Below are 22900 nucleotides of genomic sequence, written 5' to 3'. Positions count from 1 at the left end.
TTAACAGTGGCCTGAGGGAGGGGAATTGTCCCCTAGCCTCTATAACCACTGACACAAAAGGTCCCCAAACAATTTCAAATTACTACTTTATTTCTCTCTCTTATATAATCCACCCACATTATTAAATCTGCCACCTTCTGGGACTGCGCTGATACAATATTACAGTGCTAAGATGTTTACATTGGAGACAGCCAGTGCTTCCTTGTTATAAACATGTATGCCCTCAGGACTTGTACAAAAAGAAAAAGCGTACGCATACAACTTGGCCTAAATGAGGCGTAGGTCATTTGCTTTTTAAAAGGGGTCAATATTACCTCCAGCGTACGGGAAGGGGGGGGGGGTAGGCCAACGGCGAGCTGACTGAGCAGAAAATGGCTCCTGATCCTCGCAGATGAGCTCTATTATATATTAAAGGCGCTTGTAAATATTCACTAGTCGGACCATTCAAATGGAAAATATGCTTCGGGTCAAAAGGTCCGTGAAAATGTTGTCTCCCAAGGAAGTCCCCGTAGAATTGAAGAGACGGAGATAACAGGGTGGAACACCCAAAGGGGACGGGGAGGGAACATTAAGAGTTGTTTTACATGTTTGACTGCGGGACAGCTACCATAGCGGCCAGATAAATGACGGGCACTTATCATAGTAGACCGACCTGGAGTTATGTAGCGTGCCTAATGGAATGTTACACTCCCATCAATTACGTGCGGGGCCGGCACAATTACGACAAATTAGCGGCTTATAACGCTCTCTAAATAATTCTCTTCGAGCATTTTATTAGCATGCGCAGATGATATAATTGGCCACATAATACAGACATATTTATCGAAGGCCCCGCGTCACTTTTATTAGCGGGTTTGTCTCGCTGACAGGATCACGTGGCCGGAAAATGATTTCATCATGACGGAGTCCGACGGCCACCACGGCGTTATCCTCTATTTTTGTCTCCACCGGCCGTATATTTCACGGGGCGGGAACAATGTAGCCTGACAGACATATTCTTTATGAGGGGCTCGCGGTCGCTCTAATTTGACACAGTTGTCAGAGATAAAGCTCCTTAGAGAGCGTGGCCATGCTCTGGGTAAGAACGGGGATTAAATTAACACCCCCACCTTCACATCTTGTGACCCCAATAGTCCCGGATAAAAAAAAAAACGTACGCGGTGGCTAACTTGAGCATCCGTCTCTCCGTGGCTGCCTTTTTTTATTTATTTTTTTATTGCAAGAGCCAAACAAAAGAAAAGCCTCACCTCAGCTGTTTTATGTCCACCGCTAAGAAGGTGTATTCCCAATAAATCCATAAAGTGATGCAATTAAAACGCACCTTTACTGTAAATGTGAATTGTGCTTACGCGGGGGTAACCGTACACCTTTTCCATGGCCTCTTCCTATCCGATGACCCGAGTGCATCCAATCAAATCAACACAGGAATGGATCATATCAAATTCTAATGAAAACATAATGTGCTCTTAAAATGTGTGTTGGCCGGGCAGCCCCCGCCGCCGACCCCCCTCCCCCGCCCGCTTCAGATGACGTGATGAATAGGGAACGCGGCTGGAATATGCATCAAAGTCGAGCTCATGATTTATGTAATAGCAGTCACTTGGACACTGATTAGCTGCTCTGTCAAGCGTGTAATACGAGAGGCACAACCCCTGGTTTATCAGTCATTTATCTGAAGTGCGTCCTGATATTATCACTGGATCCTAATGTCATCATTATGCCGCGCAGCATGTGCGGGCCAGCGTGTCATGGCGTCGGCGACACCGCCTGTCAGGAGTTCAAGCCTCTTCATTTGCAAAAGTGCTCGCGCATTCACAGCGGACGCCGGTGTGTCAACAGTGGTGGGGGAGGACGGGAAAATAAAGGGAGGTAAAAATCACATCAGACATGGAGGGACACAGGCGCGCTAAGTAAGTGGACACTGGAGGCGGACGCGGGAAATGCGCCGCCTCTTTGTGGCCATCAGGCTAATTCTTTAGAGAGGACTCGGCGAGGAAAGTGTTCAAGTAAAAGGAAGAAAGGAACATGTTGCGGTTTTACAGGTTGGATTCGGAGGGCATAACGGCTATTGCACACTTGGTGGATGCCAGAAAAAAAGCCCAGATGTGCAGTGGGAGGCCCAGAGAGCCACATTAGCTAATACAGCATGGCTAGCTCAAGCTGTCAGGACTTTATCAAATGGCTTCAACTCTGCCAAGCCAGGCAGCATGAAAGCCAGATTTAGCAGGGTACACACACTTCGGGAATCTTCCAATCAAAGTCGGCAAAGGCCTCTAAAAGCTTTCCTGAGAGGTCATTTGTGGAATGACACATTTTTCCGATCAAACTTAGCGAAGGCCTGATTGTTAGATTGCCTCCCAAAAAATGATTGACTGATTATCTTACGTGTATAAAGACCTATCTTTTTCGTGAATATCAAATTTGTTCGATATTTTCTACAATCACAATTTACGTGAAAACATTTGAGGAATATAGTTTGCAATGTCGCTACCAGATAAGCTAACAGTTAGCAGTTCTCCTTTGCTAACTACTTTTTCTTCTTTGTTTGTTCTCTGTGGAACCACACTGCCTCTCACTGGTCAGTGTCGGTATTGACCAAAGTAGGATTTGGTGCAGAGCACTCGCAATTGTGTGTGGGAATTTTGTGAAGTGTTTGCGTCTCATCTTAAACCTTCCACACACGAGCAGTAAGCACTCGTTTATTATTATTTTTTTCTTTAGGGGATCTTGCGTAGAGCGTCTCGCATTTCAATCTGTTAACTTAGATAGCTTTTAGAAGAACAGGAAAAGGGAACAGGACACACGACAACCGCTCACTACCGGTCGGACAAAGGTGCCAATAAAGCCTTTATTATCAATATACGACCAAAAAAGCCGGGGAGGTTGTTATTGTCGCAAACATCTGGCGACATATGCCAAAAGGAAGCCCGGCGAGCTATAAGTCCGTCAGCACCCGACGCAAACAAAAATAGTGAGCAGGAAAAGCAGCTCGGCGAGTCTCACACAAAAGAGATCAGCGCAGACAGGCAACCACACCTTGGCAATGATGCGGCTCACAATCAAAGGAACCGTCGTCATCGTTCGAGTCCTGTTTTGAAAGGATATCTTAAAAAACCTTTAAATGTGGCCCGCTTTACGCAAAACAATCGGACTCTTTGAGATACGGCTCGTTGCCTGTCGTTCACACGTACAAAAGCTGGTTCCTGTCGTGAAAGACAAACGATGCTTACTGTACAAACAAATTGTTTCGGAGGTGGACAGATGGGACCCATCTGCTGTAATTGCGTTCATTCATTTGACTTTCAAAAGTCAAGCAACTTGTATCATTCCAACAAGTCGGCCGTTTTGTTCAGTGCTTTTGTGACCAAAGGGTCGACGGTTCGATTCCCAGCTCTGCAATTTGTCATACATGTGAACTGCATGCTTGTCTCGGTAAATCCTGCCCCTTATTTAAAAATAAATAAATAATCAAAACTCCCCTTTCACTATTCCATCATTAAATCGCAATCGGGACAAGAATTGTTTCTGCCACATATGGTGGTTTTTCCTGGCCGCCAAGAAGAGCCTTCCTAATGATTTCAAAGAGCGTGGCTCCAAGGCTCCAGCAGAGGGGGCTGCTCGCTGCAATCATATGCTGATTAATTGGGCCTGATTCTCCCCATGCTGGGAACATAAGTTGCACCACACCGGAGGCTCCGTGGTGGTATGCGGCTAAAAGGTCACGCAGGGCGTCTTCCGGTCACCTTCCGGCGGAGGCGACCCTTCGCGTCTCGTCTGATGGACATAAAGAAAAGAGCCTTTTCCCGACGAGCCTTCATCAAGCCTATATCAAACTAGGCTATGTTCATTTTTATTAATTGTGCATGTTGCTCTCTAATTAACTAATGAGAGACAAAAAAGCCGTTTTTTTCTTTCCAGCAAGAAAAATGCAAATGGCTCTTAGAAAATAGCACCAAAAAAGTAAATGGCAAGGCTGAGAATCATCCTTCATTGAAATGTCAGAGATAAATGGCTCAAATGTCACATCAATTAAAACGGGGGACAGTTAGTAGTTCATTAAAGAGAGAGCCATATTGCACCGTCGGGTACCGTTGCCAACCCTTACTATCTGGGGCAGACTGGCAGCGGGTCCAGATGGCACAGAAATCCTCACAGATTTCAAAATGGTCTCTGCAGGGGTGGCGCCCCCCTTCCCCTCTCCCCCCTCCCCTCACCACTGAGATGGGGTGTGGGCCACCGGCCCGCACATTCCAAACGGAGGCGTGCGGAGAGCTGAAAGAAGCCCCGAAATCAAAATAAGGCTGCCGAGAACAAAAGACGTTTTTAAACAATAGGAGAAGGACTGAAATATTGCGCTGGAGTTAAACGTACGACTGCTCCAGGGGACACAAGAAAAGGCCGCTCCACTTTAGACTGCATAAAAACCATAATAAAATGAGCGTGCGCTGCCTTGTGTGTTGTTTATAGCGCCATGTCAGATTTACTAGTTTGTCATGCATACATGCATTCACGCGGATATTTTTTTATTCGCAGGCATTATCCGCAGGACCCCCATAGACCTCACTGAGCAGCCACAGGAGACAGTGAACTGGATAAATGTCTTTGCTATAAGTGGGACTATAACATGTCTAAAATGAATACGGATACACGTATAATCGTATTTCTCCTGTAAAACTATCAAGCAAATCAAATATCTAAATCATTACTATTACTTGTCTGCGGTGTGCTGGGACCCCCCTGCAAGACGCCAAATCCCAACTTGAGACCCATTAGCCATATTCGATAAGCCTCGGGTTTGTTTGTGACATGGGCGGGGTTTAGATCAGTATGTTGGCCAATCTCTGAAGGAGAGCTGATTTCTGCCTCTTGTCATTGGTGGGATAATTCATCATGGGAAGTTACGAGAAAGGATACTTCAAATTAATTTTGAAAAGGGTTGTCATGGGCGTGTTTCTATTTTTAACAATTTTCATTTTTCTAATAGTGCAGTATTTGGAAGAATGAAGTCTGGATGAAATCCTCTCGTCATTTCTAATTGCCCAACGTCACTGTATGAAACATATAATGACAATAAAAGTTTTTCTTTTATTCTATTCTTTTATATTTGGCTTTCTTTAATGGGGACGAAGAAGACCCAATAACTGCAAGGGAGCCAAATTCTGCAATTGCTCGGCTTCTATATGCGCGTTTCTAAAACAGATGGAATGTACGTGCATATCAATATTTTTGTTCAAGTATTGTAAATAGACATTTCTCAATATTTAATGGAATTGACGCGACCGTTTGAGTATCTTAGTATAGTTTGTCTCCGTTGGGGGATCCTTAGAGGAGATGTTGCCCAATCACTGAACAGAGCCAACTTTCGCCTCCTGTGATTGGTCAACTCTGTCATGCGCGCAGAGAAGCCGGAAGCGCGGAGAACTGTGTTGCACACACCCAGCATGGATGCTCCCGTCATTGTAAGGAGTTTGTTTACTGTGTTACTGTCACTTTTAAACACGTGCAATTCATGCAAGTAGTAGCGCTGCTTCGTTTGAGGTAGCATGTTGACATTTTGTGTGCGCACGTTGTTTCCCTCTCCCAAATCGGACACATGTTGCGTCTGCGTGCACTTGCGCGTTGACTTTCAACTCCAGCTTGTCTTAACGAGTAGCAGCAACATGATCGACGAGCAAGCGGCACTCCGGCGGTGACGTTAAACAAGACGCATGGTGTCTTTTGTTTGCCGTGAACAAACAAAAAGGGTCTTCTCCGCCGCCGTCTGCAGAGCGGCGAGCCGACGTGATGGCTTTATTTTTAATCAGAGCAGACTATTAGCCGGGACATAATTGCCAAAGTCCATTATTCTTTTTTTTTTTTTTTCCTGCGAGGTCTATTAGCGGTTTACTAAATGGCAGGCGGCTCTGCTCGGTGCGTATCCAAAGTGCACGCTTGTACTATTGTTTGGCTCAGAAATGTGCTCGCCCCTATTGTCAGTGCAGGCAAACCCCTTGTGAGAGCTGCAAGAAGAATAGTAGAAACAAGAAAGTTGAAACACACACGGACTTGTGATCACATACCATGACAGATGTGTGTGTTTGTGTCAGGAAGGGAGGCTCTGCAAGTCTCTATATAATAAGACATTGCCTCTTCTAGTAAAATCACCGATAAATGAACATAAATCAGACTATATGGCGCATTCTCTCATGCAGGACCGTTAATTAAGAAAGTTATCTTTTTAACAATTAATTTGACAGTGTTAACATGCACAGTTTAAGCTTGGATTCAGCATTGGACCTGCCTATTTAAGTCCTCCTGGGCCATAGTACATTAGTTAAAAATGATGAGGCAGAGTATAAGGCGCTCCCCCCCCCCACCCAAATTGACATTTGAAATGTGAATTTCTGGGTTACAACCTTATTAACAAATTATTTTTTTAAATAGATGCTTCACAAATGTTGACCATGCAACTCCAATGTCTTGTTGCCCTCCTCTTTGATTTGAACATTTATGGAAGGGTAAAATAATAAACCCAAGTTGAGTGGATAACAATAAAAATATGTTTTCTCCACATTTTAGAAACTTCCCAAGTAAAGGTTATTGGACGGAAAAGGTCTCCTTGGTTAAAACTCCTTCAAATCAATGTGACCTTTATTTGTCATTACCCCCATCCCTCAAAAAAAAAAAAAAATCACATATAACATAGTCAATCATCTCCCGCTTCCCCCTCAAAGTAAAAATAAAAAAGCAACTGCTGTCTGGTTATTGCCAGTATCCATCTCAGTCGTCAGAAAAGCTGCACGTTTTTGCTGTTGTTAAGGGCTGGAAAGCAGAATCCCATCGGAGTTGCACCCCAAGGAACAAATTTAATGCTAGAAAAACATCCCGGCCATCAACCAAAAATGACGGATTGAAAATAATGTCGAGCTATCTTGGGAATCCCCCACCAGACAAGGGAACAGACTGCATTGTTTTTCTCATTTATGTGATATATAGAACAGAAAGAGGAGGAAAAATGGGCGATTTATTGGTTAGATAGGCGTATTCCTTCCCATGCACCAAAGAAATATTGGATTGCCATAGCGGGATCAAGCCACATCATGACAATGTTTGGGGGCGAGGCACTCAAACATGTAAGCCATCATCTGTCGGGCGGCCGGGCCGGCCCGGGCCGGGCCGGGCGATACATCACCCCATGCAAATGCGTGTGGGAAATTGCGGCGAGTGGCCGACGTCGACGACGCCGGGTGTAAATTGCGCTTCTTTTCGCAGGGCGCCCCGATGACGAAGCGGAGGGAAAGCCCGCCGTGCGCCCTCCAGACGCTCGCCTGGCTCAGTCCCCTGGGGACCATCCGAGTCGACGCCTGCGACAAAGGCGTGCACGCCATCCGCTTCCTAATGGATGTCGCACCCGCTGAAAGGTACCGTACGACAGACGGCCCGCCGTAAACAAAGGTGTGAAATTTACAGGCGAGACAGTATCCACTCGTGTGATGGAGCGACGCCATCGCTCATCGTGAGCGGGGGGGGGGGGGGGGGCTTTTTGTAGATCCCACAAGAAATATCCCGCAAGAAAGTTGGGCAAATATGAGGAGGCGCCAGAAATATGAGGGCCACTAGAATCGGATCGGCCTGGAAATTGGATTTCCGGCGCCGCGCCCGCTTGTGATTTCTTTTCTTTTTTCCTCCCGCCCCGCATTTGAAATTTCACCCAAGTAAACCGGTTTATTACTCACGCGGGAGTCGATTAGAGCACCGTGTCTGCGGGGGTCGCAAAAGGCCACGTCGGGGAGCGCGCCAAACGCACGTGGGGCCGCTCGTCCTGTTTATTTATGTTTCCCAGCAAGTTGATCGCGGGCACTTTTGGAGTGCGGAGCTGCGGCGGCGGCGGCGGCAAATGTAATTGCATTTCACGCCCCGGCCATCCCTCAAAATTGTCAAAATGTCGACAGTCTTACTGGAGCGATTGAGACTGATTAAACCCGGCGCTAATACGTAGTTCCTCCTTATTTCTGCTGGTCGGCATCTCGACGTCGCAGATTAGTTGTGATTAGATTGGAATTAAATATCCATGTATCACAGATTCGCATTTGATAACCTTGAATGGTTTGGGAAATTAAACCATTTCCAAACGCACCCGGATAGGAAGTTCTATGTTTAAATTCTAATTTATGGAAACCCATTAATGACCTTGTATGTTCTACCTCAACACGTGTTGCGCGACGGCCTCAAATTCATCAAGCAGTAAAAACATTCCACTTGTTGTTAATGAGTTGAAGTGAGGAGATGAATAATATGGAATTTTGATGATGGGAGATGTCCTAGAACCATGCCCAGGCACCTTTCTCCCGTCCTCCGCGAGCACCCTTTAATTTGCACGTTCGGGTTCAGTAGGAATATGCAAATGGATTTAATGATTCGCACCACTAGATCATCGCCCGGTTTAATATCGTTTGCGGTGTCGGTCATAAGTGAAGCCCCGATCGCGTTCTCAAAGGTGCCCGGGCGGAAATTATAAAAGAAAATGTTTGGCTTTGGACGTTTTGGCGAAAAGGAGTCCTCGGTAGCACAGCGGCAATAAAGGTGAATTTAAGTAAAAAAAAAAAAAAAAAGTATTTATTTTATTTATTGATATATTGTTTAATTATGCTCCAAACATGGCATTCTGATTAATATTGTTTGTAGTTTGATGAATGTCACATGACCAAGCTCAGAAAAAAGGTGAGCTGTGATTGGTTGTCACCTGGGCCCTGTGATGTCATCAGCAAGTGGCAGTACAAGACAAAATGGCCGCCCCTCGAGATGGATGCCGCCAATTTCATATTCCACAATACTAATCCAGAAAAGCATGTTTTAGACTAACGTGGGCTTGTAAACGCGTCTTTGACTCGACTTCCCCTTTAAGGCAAGTCCGATAAAGTGACAAAATAACGGCTTAGCTATGTAGATCTCGCCAAAGCCTCCCTGTAGCTTTAATAGCGGGGATCAGCCATTTCCATGGATTTATTTATGACATACTAAACAAGGCTCTTGTCAGCTTTGGATGCGCGGCGCGGCCGGCTCAGCGAGTCGGCCTGACGAATGATCTCCACGGCCATATTTTGGATGAGGCAAATACATCTATGCATAGCGAGAAGACGAGTGAGCGTGCCGCTCTTTTTTCTTTTTCCCCGGCTGCTAAATTTGCGGCAAAGCGCGCCGGTGGCATTGATAGATAGTTATTGATAACGGCCATTATAGCCACATAAACGCCCTTGAAGTATTGCTTACGCACCATGACCGTCAGCTCTTTGTAATAGAAACGTCTCGAGCCCCTTTTGCTCCCTAACTGATCTTCGCAACGTTTGCCGAAATCAACCTTCCTCTCTGCCAGTCTTAACGACAGCCCTGAAGGCACCATCACATGAACAAATTCATTACATCTCCAACAACCCCAGTTGGGGCCTGACGTACCAGCCTCCTGCTAACCAGACTCCCCCCCCCCCCCCCCTGCCCCCCTTCTTTTTCCTGCGGTTTTTAACATGGCCACACTGACGTAAAATAATGCTTCATATTTTGTTTACAGCATATTACTAGTATATGAAATATTATGCTGCTTGAGTCTTTCACACACACGTAACACTGAGGAAATCAGACTGCTCTTTTTTTTTTTTTTATTAGAGAGAAAAATAGAGAGGGGGGGAAAAAAATCCGGACTCGTGCCCCGAGACATTTTGTGAGCATATTATTTTACAATGCTTTGATCAATTTTTCTGTCAAGCGGGCTGAAATGTGAGGAAAGGGGTGGGCAGGCGGCAGTGGGGGTGGGGGGAAGCAATTTAGCCTGTGAGGTCCTCAATAGAAATGTACTACAGGAGCCCGTGTATGACATGTTGCATTAGAACCTGAGTAGCCTTTATTGCCTGATAATGTCGCAAGGCAATGCCGATATCAATCACCCTTAAACAGCCTCTGTGATGTGTTTTCGCGAGCAGGAGCAAAAAGGCGGGGGGGCGATGCATGAAACATTTTTCGAAAAATAATTGATTTAATTCCGAGCTCAGGGATTCCTTTTAACGGCGTAAAAAGAAAATGATAAAATATGTGTATGCTAGAGGCTAAAAATCTGTAACAAGCTCCTATAGAAAAGTGATGAATTTAACACGGATAAATATTCGTCCTCATTTGCATATAGATATAAACAATATATTTGGGCATCTGAATTCCCAGCACGCTCGGTCGGGTCACGTGATCCTCCGAAAATCCTGAGTGGCTTCCGCCAAAAAAAAAAAAAAATTATCTTTGTACTTTACGGCGCCGCAAATCCGCCTTTTCACACAACATCAACACACAAAGCCACATAAATCTGTGTCTGATTTTTCACATTGCCCATTGTTTTTAGTTAATGATTTTCATCTGTTTGTTGTTGCCGTGATAGCGCGGAAACGTACCATATGCTCTGGCAAAAGACAAATGATTAGCAAATGAAATTCCGGACAGCTGTCTGACTGAAAGCGCTCGCTTGATAGCATTCTGCTACCATAATTAGCTTAAGCTTTGGGTTAATTAACTTTCTACCTGGATATGCATAATAATGGCGTCGCACAGAATGCCAAGCAGCGGCGCGGGGCTGGCTTTTTATTTTGGATTTCCAGAGCATCTTTCAATTTCAAGGGGCGATTTAGCTCGGGAGCCTCGTCAAATATTGTAGATTTTCCTTCCCCGAGCCAGATAATTCTGAAACAATAGGGGCGTATTATGTGGCAGAAATGCCATTTCTGAATGTAATTAAAGCGGATGAAAGCAATCGGCGCTTTTTAAACGCTTTTGTCTCGCGCCAGGCCCTCCTTGTTCAAAAAAAAATACCCATCAAGAGGAGAAAAGAAGCAGGAGAACCCCCAAGTCCTTCTATAAGAGGCCTTTGGAGACTCCAGTGAAGTACAACAGTAATTAGTCTTTTGTATGAATTTGCCGGCCGCGGTCATGATTAGCTAAGCATACGAGAGGACCTGCCTTGCTTTTAAGGAGGACGTCTATTTATCACCAGTTATCCTCACAGCTTTCCATTATCGCCAAAGGGGGGGGCACCTAATTGTTCCGAGGCAGAGTGTTTTTCCGTCAAAGCCGTCACCCCCGCGAGCATTTGGCATCCGTACGCAGCCGGGCGTCCTCCATGCCGACGCGAGCCTCAATCGCCGAGCTGTCACAACAGCTTTTTTTACAGACTGCCGGTGTGAAATATCGGAGGCGATGCATTTATCGTTTTTTTTTTTTTTTTCTCTTCTTCACACTCGCGTTCCGCTTCACGCTGAATAGCACCACGCTAAATATCTTCCCTGTTTACATGATACGCTCACACGCCGGGAGGAAACATATCAACAACGTATGTCCCCCCCTCCGATCTTTCCTCACCCTTTTAATCACTCGTAATCATTACGACGCCCGAGACCCAACTGTGCCCTAAATAAAGCGCTTACATTTGTAACTTAAACTGCTTTGTCATACAAACGGATATCTGCCGAGATCTCCAATGAAACCGTCAGACGGCAGGCCCAGGGACTTTTTGACGCCGTCTCCCTAGAAAGGCCCATGAATAATTCATAGCGTAATGATATTCAGATCATTTTTTTTTTTTGTTCCCCCCTTTTTTTTTTTTTCCCCCCCTCACGTCGGCGGTGGCCTCTGAATATTGTTTTGCATGTTGTGAAGTGTAGTACTCAGCTGTGTATTCATTAAGGTGCTGCTCCCACTGGCCCCTGGCCCCATCTGCGCACTATGTTTATGCCGCCCTCTCCCGGGAGCGTCCCAATCAAGCTCCGTGTGCCACTTCCTGTGCAGAGCAGCACCTGTGTAACACTACCTGTGACGCGCCACGCACAGACGGACGGGACACTGACAGAATCCTGCAAATGTTGCGTTTTTGCTTTTTCTTTTTTTTTTACCTCCAGGGTAAAGTCAGGAGGCGCGGCGAGCGTAGCTAAAATCAGCTCCCCTGCACTCCCCCTCCCCTTTCTTTCCCCCTGCTGTAGACCGGGAAGTTTTTTTTTTTTTTTTTCTTTCCCCAGTTTGTTTTCCAACTTGATTGGATTCTGCATCTGCAACACGCAGAAGCGCGCTGCGCACGACATACTAAAGCAATATGCAGAGAGATGATTTCGCTCCGACATCTTGGAGAGGAGTACGAGTCAATTATGCCCAAGTGTTGTTCTTGCTTATCTTACTGCGGCACCAAACAAGGATTTAGTCAAGGATTTAGGGGTGAGGGGGCGGCGGTGGGGATCATGGTAAGCGGTTCACAACAAAACACTCAAAACTCTTGGGAGCGGGCACTGATTTAAAAATAAATTACAGAAGACGAAGCGCTAACACTCGAGGGCCCTCGGCAGTGCTGGCGTGCACAGGTGAAGATTAGCCTCCTCGCTAATCAGAGGAACAAGACAGTAATTTGCTCTGAACACAGACAGTAATTAGGACTTGGTGACACTGGATTCCCATAATGCCTTTGTGCTTGACGTGGTCAAGTTTTGACAGAGGCTATCCGTGCGGGGGTCAGCGTCCGCCCCCCCTCCGGCGCACGCCTCCCCTTCCCCGGCCGAGTCTCTCGGCCCTCTTCAGCTTTGCCTCTAAAAGGTCCCCGCAGTTACAGGGGGGGAGATCCCTAATGTACTTTATGCCTCCCTCGCTGGCTCCTTACCATTCGGGTAATTGGAATCTTTTACTGTGGCACTTGAGAATAGGGGCTAAAAATGCGATTTGAAACTGCTTGTAGATAAACATTGGCGGCGTCGGGCTGCGGCTACGCTACATAATGGAGGAAGAGTTAAGGCGGTGGTATTACATGCCTTCACTGACTCCTGTGGCTCGCCTGCTGGGAGAAAGCCTAATTGTTGTGTGCTTTGTTGCCTCCTCTGCACCTGCCGCCGCCATTTATGCACGGCGTCCAGTCCATGGTGGTCATTCACTAATAGGAGCGACTCGGATAGCTAGAGAGCCGTTTATCCGGCCCAGTTGCCTTCAATAAAATAGGAACTGGAAGCATCTCCTTGCCACTCGGAAAGCTCTCGACTTTAATGCGGCAGTAGCTCGATCGGTATCTGAATGATGCTCGAATGGTTGAACGAGCCGCATTGAGAAAGCGGCTCGCGATCGTATCGCGGCTTCGGAGAGCGTCGGGATTTTGACGTTCATAGAGACATGCTGTGTTTTGCCCCAACCCCCTCACGCCGCCCCCTCCTGCCTTTTTTTTTTTTTTTTTTTTAGACAGTCATTTTAGGCTTCTTTCATGCTCTCTTGAGTCCTTGACGTCTCCGAGTTAAGTATGTGCCGTTATAAGGCCGGGGAAAATATCGGACGGCGCTTGGCCTTTTCTATTTCATCCTCTGACCCGCCATGTTACCCATGATCGGTGAAGGAGAACCCTGGCAGCCTGTGTCAAGAGTGACAGCCGATCGAGTCAGGATGAGCGCCATCACGCTTCACAGGATGGAGGCATGAGGGTTTTTTTTTTTTCTCTTTTTTTTTTTTTTCCTTTCCCTTTTTTGTGCGGCACACCATTACACCCTTCGCCAGATTCCTTTCAATTAGATGTTGTGTGGCTAACCTGTTTCATTCCGCACTTGATAGAAAAAGTCTTACTGAAGACTTGGGTGAGCGGAGAGCCGAGAAAGTGGAGTTGAGAAAATTGGCAAATCGAAAGTCAACGGTTCTTTGGCCGTCTTTTGTCTCCTTTGATTGTTTCCTCCTGGATGAATAAAATAAGCGGCGATATTATACAAATGTGCAATTCATTCTTTATATTAGGAAATAGGCAGCGCTCCAAATGACTCCCACTTTGCGCAGCAATGATTTATGGTAATTGGAAATTGATTGTGACAGGAGCACAATATTAGAAATTTTCTGGAATCACAATCTGCTATCAAGGGAAATATTCTTTTTAGTGCAGCGCATCCTGGCTAGCCCTGAATTATTTGTTATTACCTGTGATGGAGTCAAAATATGATAACTGGCCGCAAGACTTGTATAGATGGAGATAGTTTTCTTTGTCTGACTAGAAGAAAAAGTGGAGTAGCACTTTGGAAGCAATTACTGTATTTTTGTGGGGTAAAAATATTTTCCGTGACCTCAATCGCAGGTTGGATATGGATAAGAGGCCAAATTGGAAAATGTAGTTGAAAAAAAAAAAAAAGAATTTGCTGTGTCAATTCATATACCAAAATTGATCAAAACTTGATGAAGTATTCTTCTCTTAATCTGTATTACTAATAAATAAATAAATAATATTTTGACTATAAATATTAATTTATTTATATAAATATATTTTGATCATTTGAATTAGGCCAGGTCAGAAATGTTATATTAAATGTTGGAGCGTCGGGTCTGACCGATTAATCGTCAAGCCATTTAAATCTCAAGATTTTATTTTTTCTTTTGGTTACTCTTTTACTCTCAATGAAGACAAACCATCCCCGGAGTGGTTTTACACTTGGCAACGTTGTGTTGCAGACTAATTTATGAGTCACCGAGGAGAGTGGAAATGTTGCCTGCGTGCAACATACATCTCCACTGCCCTGGTGCTCTTTGGAAACAATCCCCCATCGCACCTGGAGGTGACAGACTTCAGCTCCACTCATGTTGTTCCCCCGCTTTTATTTATTTATTTGCCTCTTGTTTACCAGCCATAACATGTGCTGCATTGCATTAACTTTTACTACTGTCAATGTTGTATCACTCACCAAAGCGGGGCGCATCCGTGACGGGACCAGGGGGGTGGGATGAGAGAGGGCGGGGCGAATTAACCACGGTGACAAGTGTGATGTGCGAGCCGGGGGGGAGGGGTCAAAGGTGACACGCCTTAAGCAAAGGTGTGCTAGCCTTTGTCCGGTAGATTGTAAGGGCCTGCGGGTCCAACAGGAACATTTCCACACAACGATATCCCTGAGCTGTCAGTGTGCAGCGGCTGGAACATCCTCTCGAAAAGAGAGCGAGGGGGGGGGGGGGGGGGGCGGTTAGAGAGAGGTGGCCTGAAAATTGTTGCATTGGTGAGGAAGAAATGGGGGGGGGGGTGGAAGAGAGACAATGACAAGTAGGAGCTGGCTGGCCACTCACCCATGCCGACTGGAGATTGCCATGAGCCGCGGCCATTGTTTGAGAGGGGCTCGCTCGCCTCAGGACCCCACCGGCGAGTTCCTAACGATAAACCGCAGCGCGCTTGATGTCGAAATGAGAGTCGTCACACCTCGGACTGTATTTGCAGCCGCCGCTCAACGGCACCCGGGAGGCTTTTCACGGCGCGGCCGCAAACTGTACAAGCAGCCGGAAATGCTTAATCGCTTAAGTTGCAGTCGAAGCCCGGCGTCGCATGTCGAGAATGCCGCCAGTGGACCTCTCTGTCAATCAAACCCAATTTGGATCAGCACCAAACGTGGTTGAATCTGCCCTCAAGTTGTATCGACCCAAATTGGGGAGGGGCCCGTTAAATTAAATCCACGGCGAAATTTAACAGGATGTTTTTTTGTCCCGTGCCTGAAGTTTCTTCGAAATCATTTTTGCATAATTCCGCTCGCTAACTAGCAACAATGAAAGACGCATCGTGACCTGCCGAAGTGTTCGAGACACTACAGCGAGCGGGAAAAGGGGACGCGCCGTGTTTAACAAAGTAAATGTCTATTATTAATACCGTACAGGATAAGCCAATTTTGAAAGAGAGGCACTTAAATGGTGACGTTATTTATTTATAAGCGCCGTAACAGCAGTTAATGGAATCGGCGGCCCGCTTGAAGATCCGCATCACAGCTTGAGGTCCACTTTGCCGTAATGCTCGGCTAAGAGAGAAGACCTTCCCAGTTGGGTCTTTAAGTGTCAAATATGGGTCGGTTTGCTCGCGTTGACCTAGGGGGTGGTCAGCGGGCGAGAGAGAAATTCAGCTGTTAAGCGATGCCAACTCGACCGTCGGCAAATTCCTCCGAGCGTGGCGCGATGCTCGCCGGCGTGGCTGCAGCCCAAAAAGAAATCAATTTATTCTTGTCATGAACTCTCGAGTCCACATAGGAAGAGTTGAAACTCTTGTTAATGGCGAGCTCTTTGACTTTTTCCTCTCAAACAGCTGCACGACTCGCCCCCTCCCACAGAAATGACTCCACTTCCTTAATGTTGTTAAACTATTGCAGATTGTTCCTTTTGGCCGAAGAATGTTTTCTTTATATTTCCGTCATACTCTAACTTAAGGGTAGGGCCACACTAGTTCAAACTGATTTTTGTTTTTTTTTGCTCCACACCTTAAAAAAAACTTCAAGTGTTATAAACAATCTGGCTATATGCAAATAGAAAAAAAAGCTACAACTAGTAGTACCTTAATTTTTATTCGGTGTTTCTACACCATGGCTGGAGTTTTGCAAAAAAAAAAAACAACTTTGAGTGACCTAACCGCAGTCTGCATGTGTCCAAAACATTGAAAAGTATACATTGTTAAAAATACCCGAGTGTATTTTTAAAAGCAAATTCCTTCCCCACCACAGATGAAAAGAAAATGTGTCGATGGTGAGGTCATTTGGAACGAAATCCCAAAGAAAGTCATTCCTGGAAAAGAAATGGTGAAGTGACGTTTTCTGTCACTTCAACTATAGTTACACTTTGGACGAGAGAGCAGAAGACCGAAAAGTATTTGTTATCCAAAAGCTGGATGTCTTGACTTCTTCCAACAACAATCCAACAACCTTAAGCCTGCGACTGTACTTTTATTTATTTATTTTTTAATTTCTATGTGCCTAATGACCCTTATTAACATTTTCTTAGCCAATCAGAATCAGGCAAAAAAAAAAAGGATTACCTGAAAAAGACACTTTTTCTTTTTTCTGCTGACTTATGTGAAACTTAAAGGAGCATGAATAATCAGATAATTAATTATGAAATTGATTATTATTATAAAAAATATTTAACATATGGAGCCATTGATAAAGCAGAAAAATAATCAACAGATTTTGAGTCGCCATTGACCGCTGTGTGACTCAAGGCATCGAATCCCTCCGGCTTCATGGCCGTATGAAATATGTACATTGTTCAAAATATCCGTGTTCCAAGTGTCTTGACATTTTCCCATGCTTGTTTTTTTTATCCTTCACCTAAAGTGGAGTGACAGAAGAACGGTGTAACTTTGTATTCCACCGTGTCCCCCGTAACAACTTAGATTTCACTCAGCGAATTATGTCACGGTGCGCCCGACCCCGCCGGCATCCGCTTACACCCCGGTGGCGTATTTGAGCAGGAATGTCGTATTGTGATTGCTCCTCTGATCCCCCACCTCGTCCCTCCGCAGGAGCGGCGAGGGCCCCCCGAGCCTCCGCCCGGTCAGCGGCGGCTCGGCGGAAACGAGCCCCGAGTTGCGGCGTTGCCTGGAATGGCTCCGGGCGTACTTCGCCGATCCAAGCGGCGCTGGGACTCTCCCGCCGCCGCCCGCCTTTCACCACCCCGCCCTCGGAGCAGGTCTGTCATGGATAAATATTTTCAGAGCCGTGGCCGGGATCAGCCTTTCACTCTTAATTGTCAGTTACATCACTTACACTCACTGGCGCTCTGTGTTTAGAATGAAGTATTTTATAGCTGTGAGAAAAGGGGGAGGGAGGGGCCGAGCCAGCGAGCGAGGGGAGAACTGAACAGAACACAGAGCTGTAACTTGCTTCAGTAATCTGCCGAGGCTCTTAGCACGCGTGTTAGTCTTGGCAAGCTTTCCCATGATTCTTGGCACATTCTTTGAAACTGATCGAAGTCCACTCTTGACAGGAAGCGGCTTTTCCCCCCCGCCCCCTTCTTCGTTTTCCCCCGTCACTCTTTTTTAATGAGAACATGTGAACGGTGGTAAAGTTTGAATGAGCTTACTGTCGGCGCCGGGCAGCCACCTCGGAATGACAAAAAAAAAAAAGAACAATTAGGGTCCTTTCTCGCTGGGTGTGGGTCGCCAAATAAAGACATAAGCAGGGCTGAAATATGAAGTGTGAATTATGGTCCAAAAAATGATTTTATTTTTTACTCCTCAATATAAGGACCCGAAAGAAAAAAGGACAAAATTGAGGCGATATAAACTTAAATAAGAGCTTAAAACAACTTTCTTGTTGGCGTTTTAAAATAAGAAAAACAATTGGATTGGTTCCAGATGAAATTAAAACCCACTTTATTAAAGAAAAAAAAAATCAAAAGGAAAAATACTATCCCAAATATCTTTGTGCTCCAAATGAGGTGCTCATTTTTGGCCAAAATCAAACATCTGAATGATTCCCAATGTTTTTTTTCCCCATCAATATCACTTCTATTGATATCGCTCCAGCTTGTATCACGATACATTTTGATATTAAATGATTGCGCACCCCTGGACAAAATTCTCGACTCGCCCTCACGGGTTAGCAAACCACGTCGACGCTTTTGAACCCTCAAAGTTTACAGGCTTTGTTGCATGAAACACTTTGGCAAAGTGTTCATTTTGACGCATAATCACACCTACACACGGATAAAAAAAAGAAAAAGCCCAAAAGGAAAAACCGTCTCTAATATATGCATTTAACAATTGCGTGCGCCTTCCCCTGCAATCAGGCCTCACTTTGCCTCTAATTTCATGCAGAGCCGCAGCGCTTGAGTGATGGCATTTTCAATGAGCAGGTAGTCCGCCGAGACCCCCGGCGTACGCGGCCGCCGAGTCCCGCGCTCCCGCAAAGGCGATGCAGAAATACATCAGGACCAATTACGATATCACCTTTCAGCGCCGTTCCCTTCGCCACCGAGTGCTTGTGTACCAGCCCCGGGCTCTTTCAAATCGCATCTCATCTCAAGTCTTTGGGGTTTTAATTAAATTTCAGGATAGATGGAATTCTTCATTAGTACCTGATCTGAATAGGTGATTGTGCCGCGTGGCACTTTGCCTCCCTCGCCTGTTGTTTCGGGGCCGGGTAAATAGCGGCTTACGGGCCCACGCCCAAGAAATGTTAAATGTTTGCATCCAGAGGATTTGTCTTTTGAGGGAGGACAATAGAGATGTTGTTGTTGTTTTCTGCTTAATTCATAAATATAAAGCTTTGCAAGCGCGGAGGCAAAAGCGAAAAAACAAGTTTAATCAGGTCATTACGATCCGCGACAGGCAAGTTTCGTTTGCCGGGTTATCTTGCGAGAGGGGAGCGACAGCTACACTTGTCATGTAATATTGAGTTGTGACCTTGGCTTGAAGTGTTGCCATGTTTATTTACACGTTTGTGACAAAACAAGCCACTTTTCATATTAGCTGTCACCGTATACCTGCGCAGCCGCCGAGGTGACATGAAAGGAGAAGCCGAGGTGGCTGGCGCTTTCCCGCCCGCCTCCTAGACTGATTGTCAGACGGAACATCACACGCAAGTTTGGTCCTCGGAGGTAACGGCAGTGGCGAGTGTGCGCGTGTGTCATTCACGCTCTCAGCCCCCCCTTCCCCTCCAGGAAAACACAGACACCATCGTGGGTTCTTAAAACGATGCATATTCTTATCTCATTAATTATACATCCATATGTAACAGACGAGAGGATCTTAGTCTCGGTAAGCGGTGCGGGGAACGTGCGAGAAGCTGAGATTGGGGGTGGGTGGGGGGTGGCTTACAGGGGCGCTCTTCAAAGCCCAAATGACTGCGTTCCTGCAGGAGCTTGAACCTCCCCCCCCCTGCGCAGAGCAGCGCAGGGCGAGATGAGACACTCACCAGGCCTCGCCCGTGTGATGTGGAGAGGAATTAGGGAAATGAACGTTTTCAGAATATCGAATAATCAGAGAATCATCAGCACCCCGTCAGCCTTCAAACGCGCCGATCCCTCAAGACTCCAGAGACACTTTGACTGGGAGTCAAAGTCTTCCCCCCCCCCCCCTCCATTAGACACAAAGGATAATGAGCTAGCTGCATTTCCACCATTGTCGTTCTTTTCTACCTTTTTTTTCCATTCTCGCATGCACGCGCGATGAGGTGACTGTCAGCTGCGAGTCATGGCGCTCAAGTTGTCATTAGATGGAATTCACTTTTACTACACACACCCTGGCTCCTCCCACCTCCGTTCAAATTGCCCTCATATCTCAAATAATGAGGAAATCAATCATAGGAGTCGATAAATTCATCATCGGCGAATCCGCCCTATCGCCTGGCTTCCCGCGCCCGTGACATCATTACGGCCACGTCTGTAGACGTAGAAGTGGTTCCTCTCAACTTTTATTCACGCAATTGACATCAGCGCGCCCCATCTAAAGAGGGTCCCGACCTCAGACAACAGCATATTAGTCTCTTTATGAAGTATGAGGCCGGGGGAAAACGACCGAGGCTCGGCCAAGCCTCTCGCTGATGAGGGCGCCATTCTTTAACCTTCTTGTCGCCGGGAAGCCTGCTGGGAATTAGTCGTGAGAGGTTTAAAAAAAAAAAAGTAAACAACAGGAAGTGCTTGTTGCTGCGTTCACGCTCAAACGTCGACTTTGTGTTATTTGCCGGGTCGACGCGGGAATCGTCGTCGCTGGGCAAACCCGTCGGCACATCAGTGACAAAGTGATATCAATATGCACGTCGTGTCACTTATTTTTTTTTTTTTGGGTGCGGGGGGTAATGCATAAAGGAAATTTGGGGAGGGGGCGTCTCTTCCCTCGTCATAACACGGGCTCCGTCTGCGTAAGAGCCCCGTCGTCTCGTTGACAGCGTGATTATTACCTGAAAAATGATTAAACAGTACCTACGGGCCTGGTTGAAGACAAAGAAGTCACACGGGTACGCATCAATCAAACGTATCCCCTTTAGGTTTTACACTTATTCCCCCCAGTTTAGGCAAATTGCCTCGTCGGCGTGGCTTTGTGTAGCCGAGAGTGACTCTGAGCTAGCGAGGGAGCCTGGGGAGCAAAAGGATGTTCACTCTGTAGAAGTGAGACAGGGGTGTGACATGTTTTCACACAATGCCAATTTAGGCGGGAGTTCTCCTCCATCACTTGTCATGTGCTCTCTTAGACCATATAAATGAGAGAGAATGGGAGATCACTAATTGAATTTTCATGACTTGCGTGTGTACCAGACAAAGTTCAGCCCCTCTTGATAACGAGACCATTGTTGCCGCGTCGTGTTAGCTTCTCGCGCGCAAAGTGTTGTTCGCTCGCGCACAAAAGCTCGGCGGTGCGTTTGAATTTTTTTTTCTTTTTTTTTTTCCCTTCCCCTCAAACGCCTCTCTTTTATCAACCGCGGCCCGAGACAAACACGCCTCGCCTGGTAATCCACGAAAAAGAAAGAGGTGGAAAGGAAAAAAAGATAAAGCTAGCGCTGAAGTGCTAATGAAATCAGAGCTGTTAATGTGGCCGCTTAAGCTGCGGATGATTTGAAGAATTCTGCCATTTAAGTGGCCATGATATAATGAATCTACTCTGAATAGAAAGCAATTAAAAGGACAAATTGGTCTGATTAACCTCAAAGTCATCCGGCTGCCACAAATGGTATGCAACATTCAAATGATTATTATGAAAAATCTGGAGCAGATTTGCCGTCTTTTTGGCCTCTCTTAATCCTTTTAAATGAAGGAGCCAACTTTTTTAATTTTAGCTGTGACCTTTCAGTGCATAACCTAGATTTTTTTTTTCCTCCTCCTCCTTTCGCCATGGAAATAATTTTCAGCTACTGTACCGTATTATTACACGCGCTAAGGTCAAATGGAGGGACTTGCGTGTATTTAGCGGGGAAACGGGGAGCCAATTAAACGGAGAGGAACGTGTCCAATTTTTGCATTTGTGTACTCGGACGCAGCCGTTTCTTGTCAACGGTCACTCTGATTGATAATTGCCCCCCCCCCCCCCCCCCCCCCAACAGACACGTTCACCAGTCGCGTGTTGCACGTCCTATTCCGAGACGTAAAAGTCGGAGAAACGGTCTCCTACAAACAACTGGCTGAGATGGCGGGAAACCCCCGAGCGGCTCGGGCGGTAGGCGGGGCCATGAGGAAGAACCCGGTAGGTGTCACTGATGCTTTTCCGACACATTTTCAAATGTGATTATAGAAGTGAGCACAGTTAGGCTTTGAAAAGAAAATGAGTGCTAATGAGACATTTTGACCTGCAGTGTTAAATCATCAGCCACGGTAAGTCGATTGATTAGCACAAATGAGACCTTCCATTCATTGTCTATTTCATGTCATTTTAGTTTGTGCTAAAAAACATGGTTGCAATGTAAACACACCTTTAGCATTAAGGTACAAATGCACAAATGATGCATAAAAATGTGCTCACTCATGAAATGTATTGATTGAACCATTTCCACTGCCATTGTTGTGTGTATTGCTTCATATTTTTGTGAAATGTTTCAAATATTTTGTATACTAGCTAAATAAGATCAAATACATACTACTAGTGATAATAATAATACATAAATGAGACAAATACTTTTAGGAATGTAGAGCTGTATTAGCTCCCGAGTACTGATTAATAATACAAAGGGCCCCTAACTTTGTGTATACTTTATAAAAAAAAAAAAAAGCTCAAATCCCCTTTTTATTTATAACCCCTAAAATAAATAAATCACACCTCCAAAATATCACAGCTATGCACCTTCATAAAACTTTATGCTTTGTTTTTTAAAAAGCATCCACAAACAAAACAAAGTGTAAAAAGCATTAAAAAAAAAACAATAATAATAATAAATTATATTTATAACGCACTTTATATTCGGAGGAATTTCAAAGTGCTAATGGACACATGTCCAAAATATGTAGATTATTATAAAATATATAATATTATATTCCTCCGGCATCAGGCCGAACCTTTGTAAGCTACAATTTTGGTAAATTGCGGTCAGTCCATCCCGTGATTTGTCCAATAATGAAAGTGTTGAAAATGGCCTTTGATGATGCAATCTGCCCATTTGGGAGTCCTGCGACTATTTTGCTGGGACAAGGTTTTGACCTCATGCAGGATATGTTACTTAACAAG

General features: G+C 45.6%; 1 protein-coding gene across 2 annotated transcripts in view; it reads left to right on the top strand.

The window, feature by feature from the left end:
* The first annotated feature begins 5407 nt into the window (after positions 1-5407).
* Positions 5408-22900, top strand: part of mgmt (O-6-methylguanine-DNA methyltransferase) — a 94189-nt gene continuing 76696 nt past the window's right edge. For both annotated transcript variants that reach the window (XM_061285139.1, XM_061285138.1), the window contains exons 1-4: positions 5408-5459; positions 7252-7400; positions 17270-17436; positions 21786-21925. In XM_061285139.1, coding sequence (XP_061141123.1) covers positions 5442-5459; positions 7252-7400; positions 17270-17436; positions 21786-21925 — 474 coding nt within the window. In that variant the 5' untranslated portion in view covers positions 5408-5441. The remainder of the gene's footprint in view (positions 5460-7251; positions 7401-17269; positions 17437-21785; positions 21926-22900) is intronic.

This window comes from Syngnathus typhle, linkage group LG8 (assembly GCF_033458585.1).
Source record: "Syngnathus typhle isolate RoL2023-S1 ecotype Sweden linkage group LG8, RoL_Styp_1.0, whole genome shotgun sequence".
NCBI lineage: Eukaryota > Metazoa > Chordata > Actinopteri > Syngnathiformes > Syngnathidae > Syngnathus > Syngnathus typhle.
The sequence above is the reverse complement of the archived record's forward strand: the minus strand, read 5'-3'. Positions and strand labels throughout refer to the sequence as shown.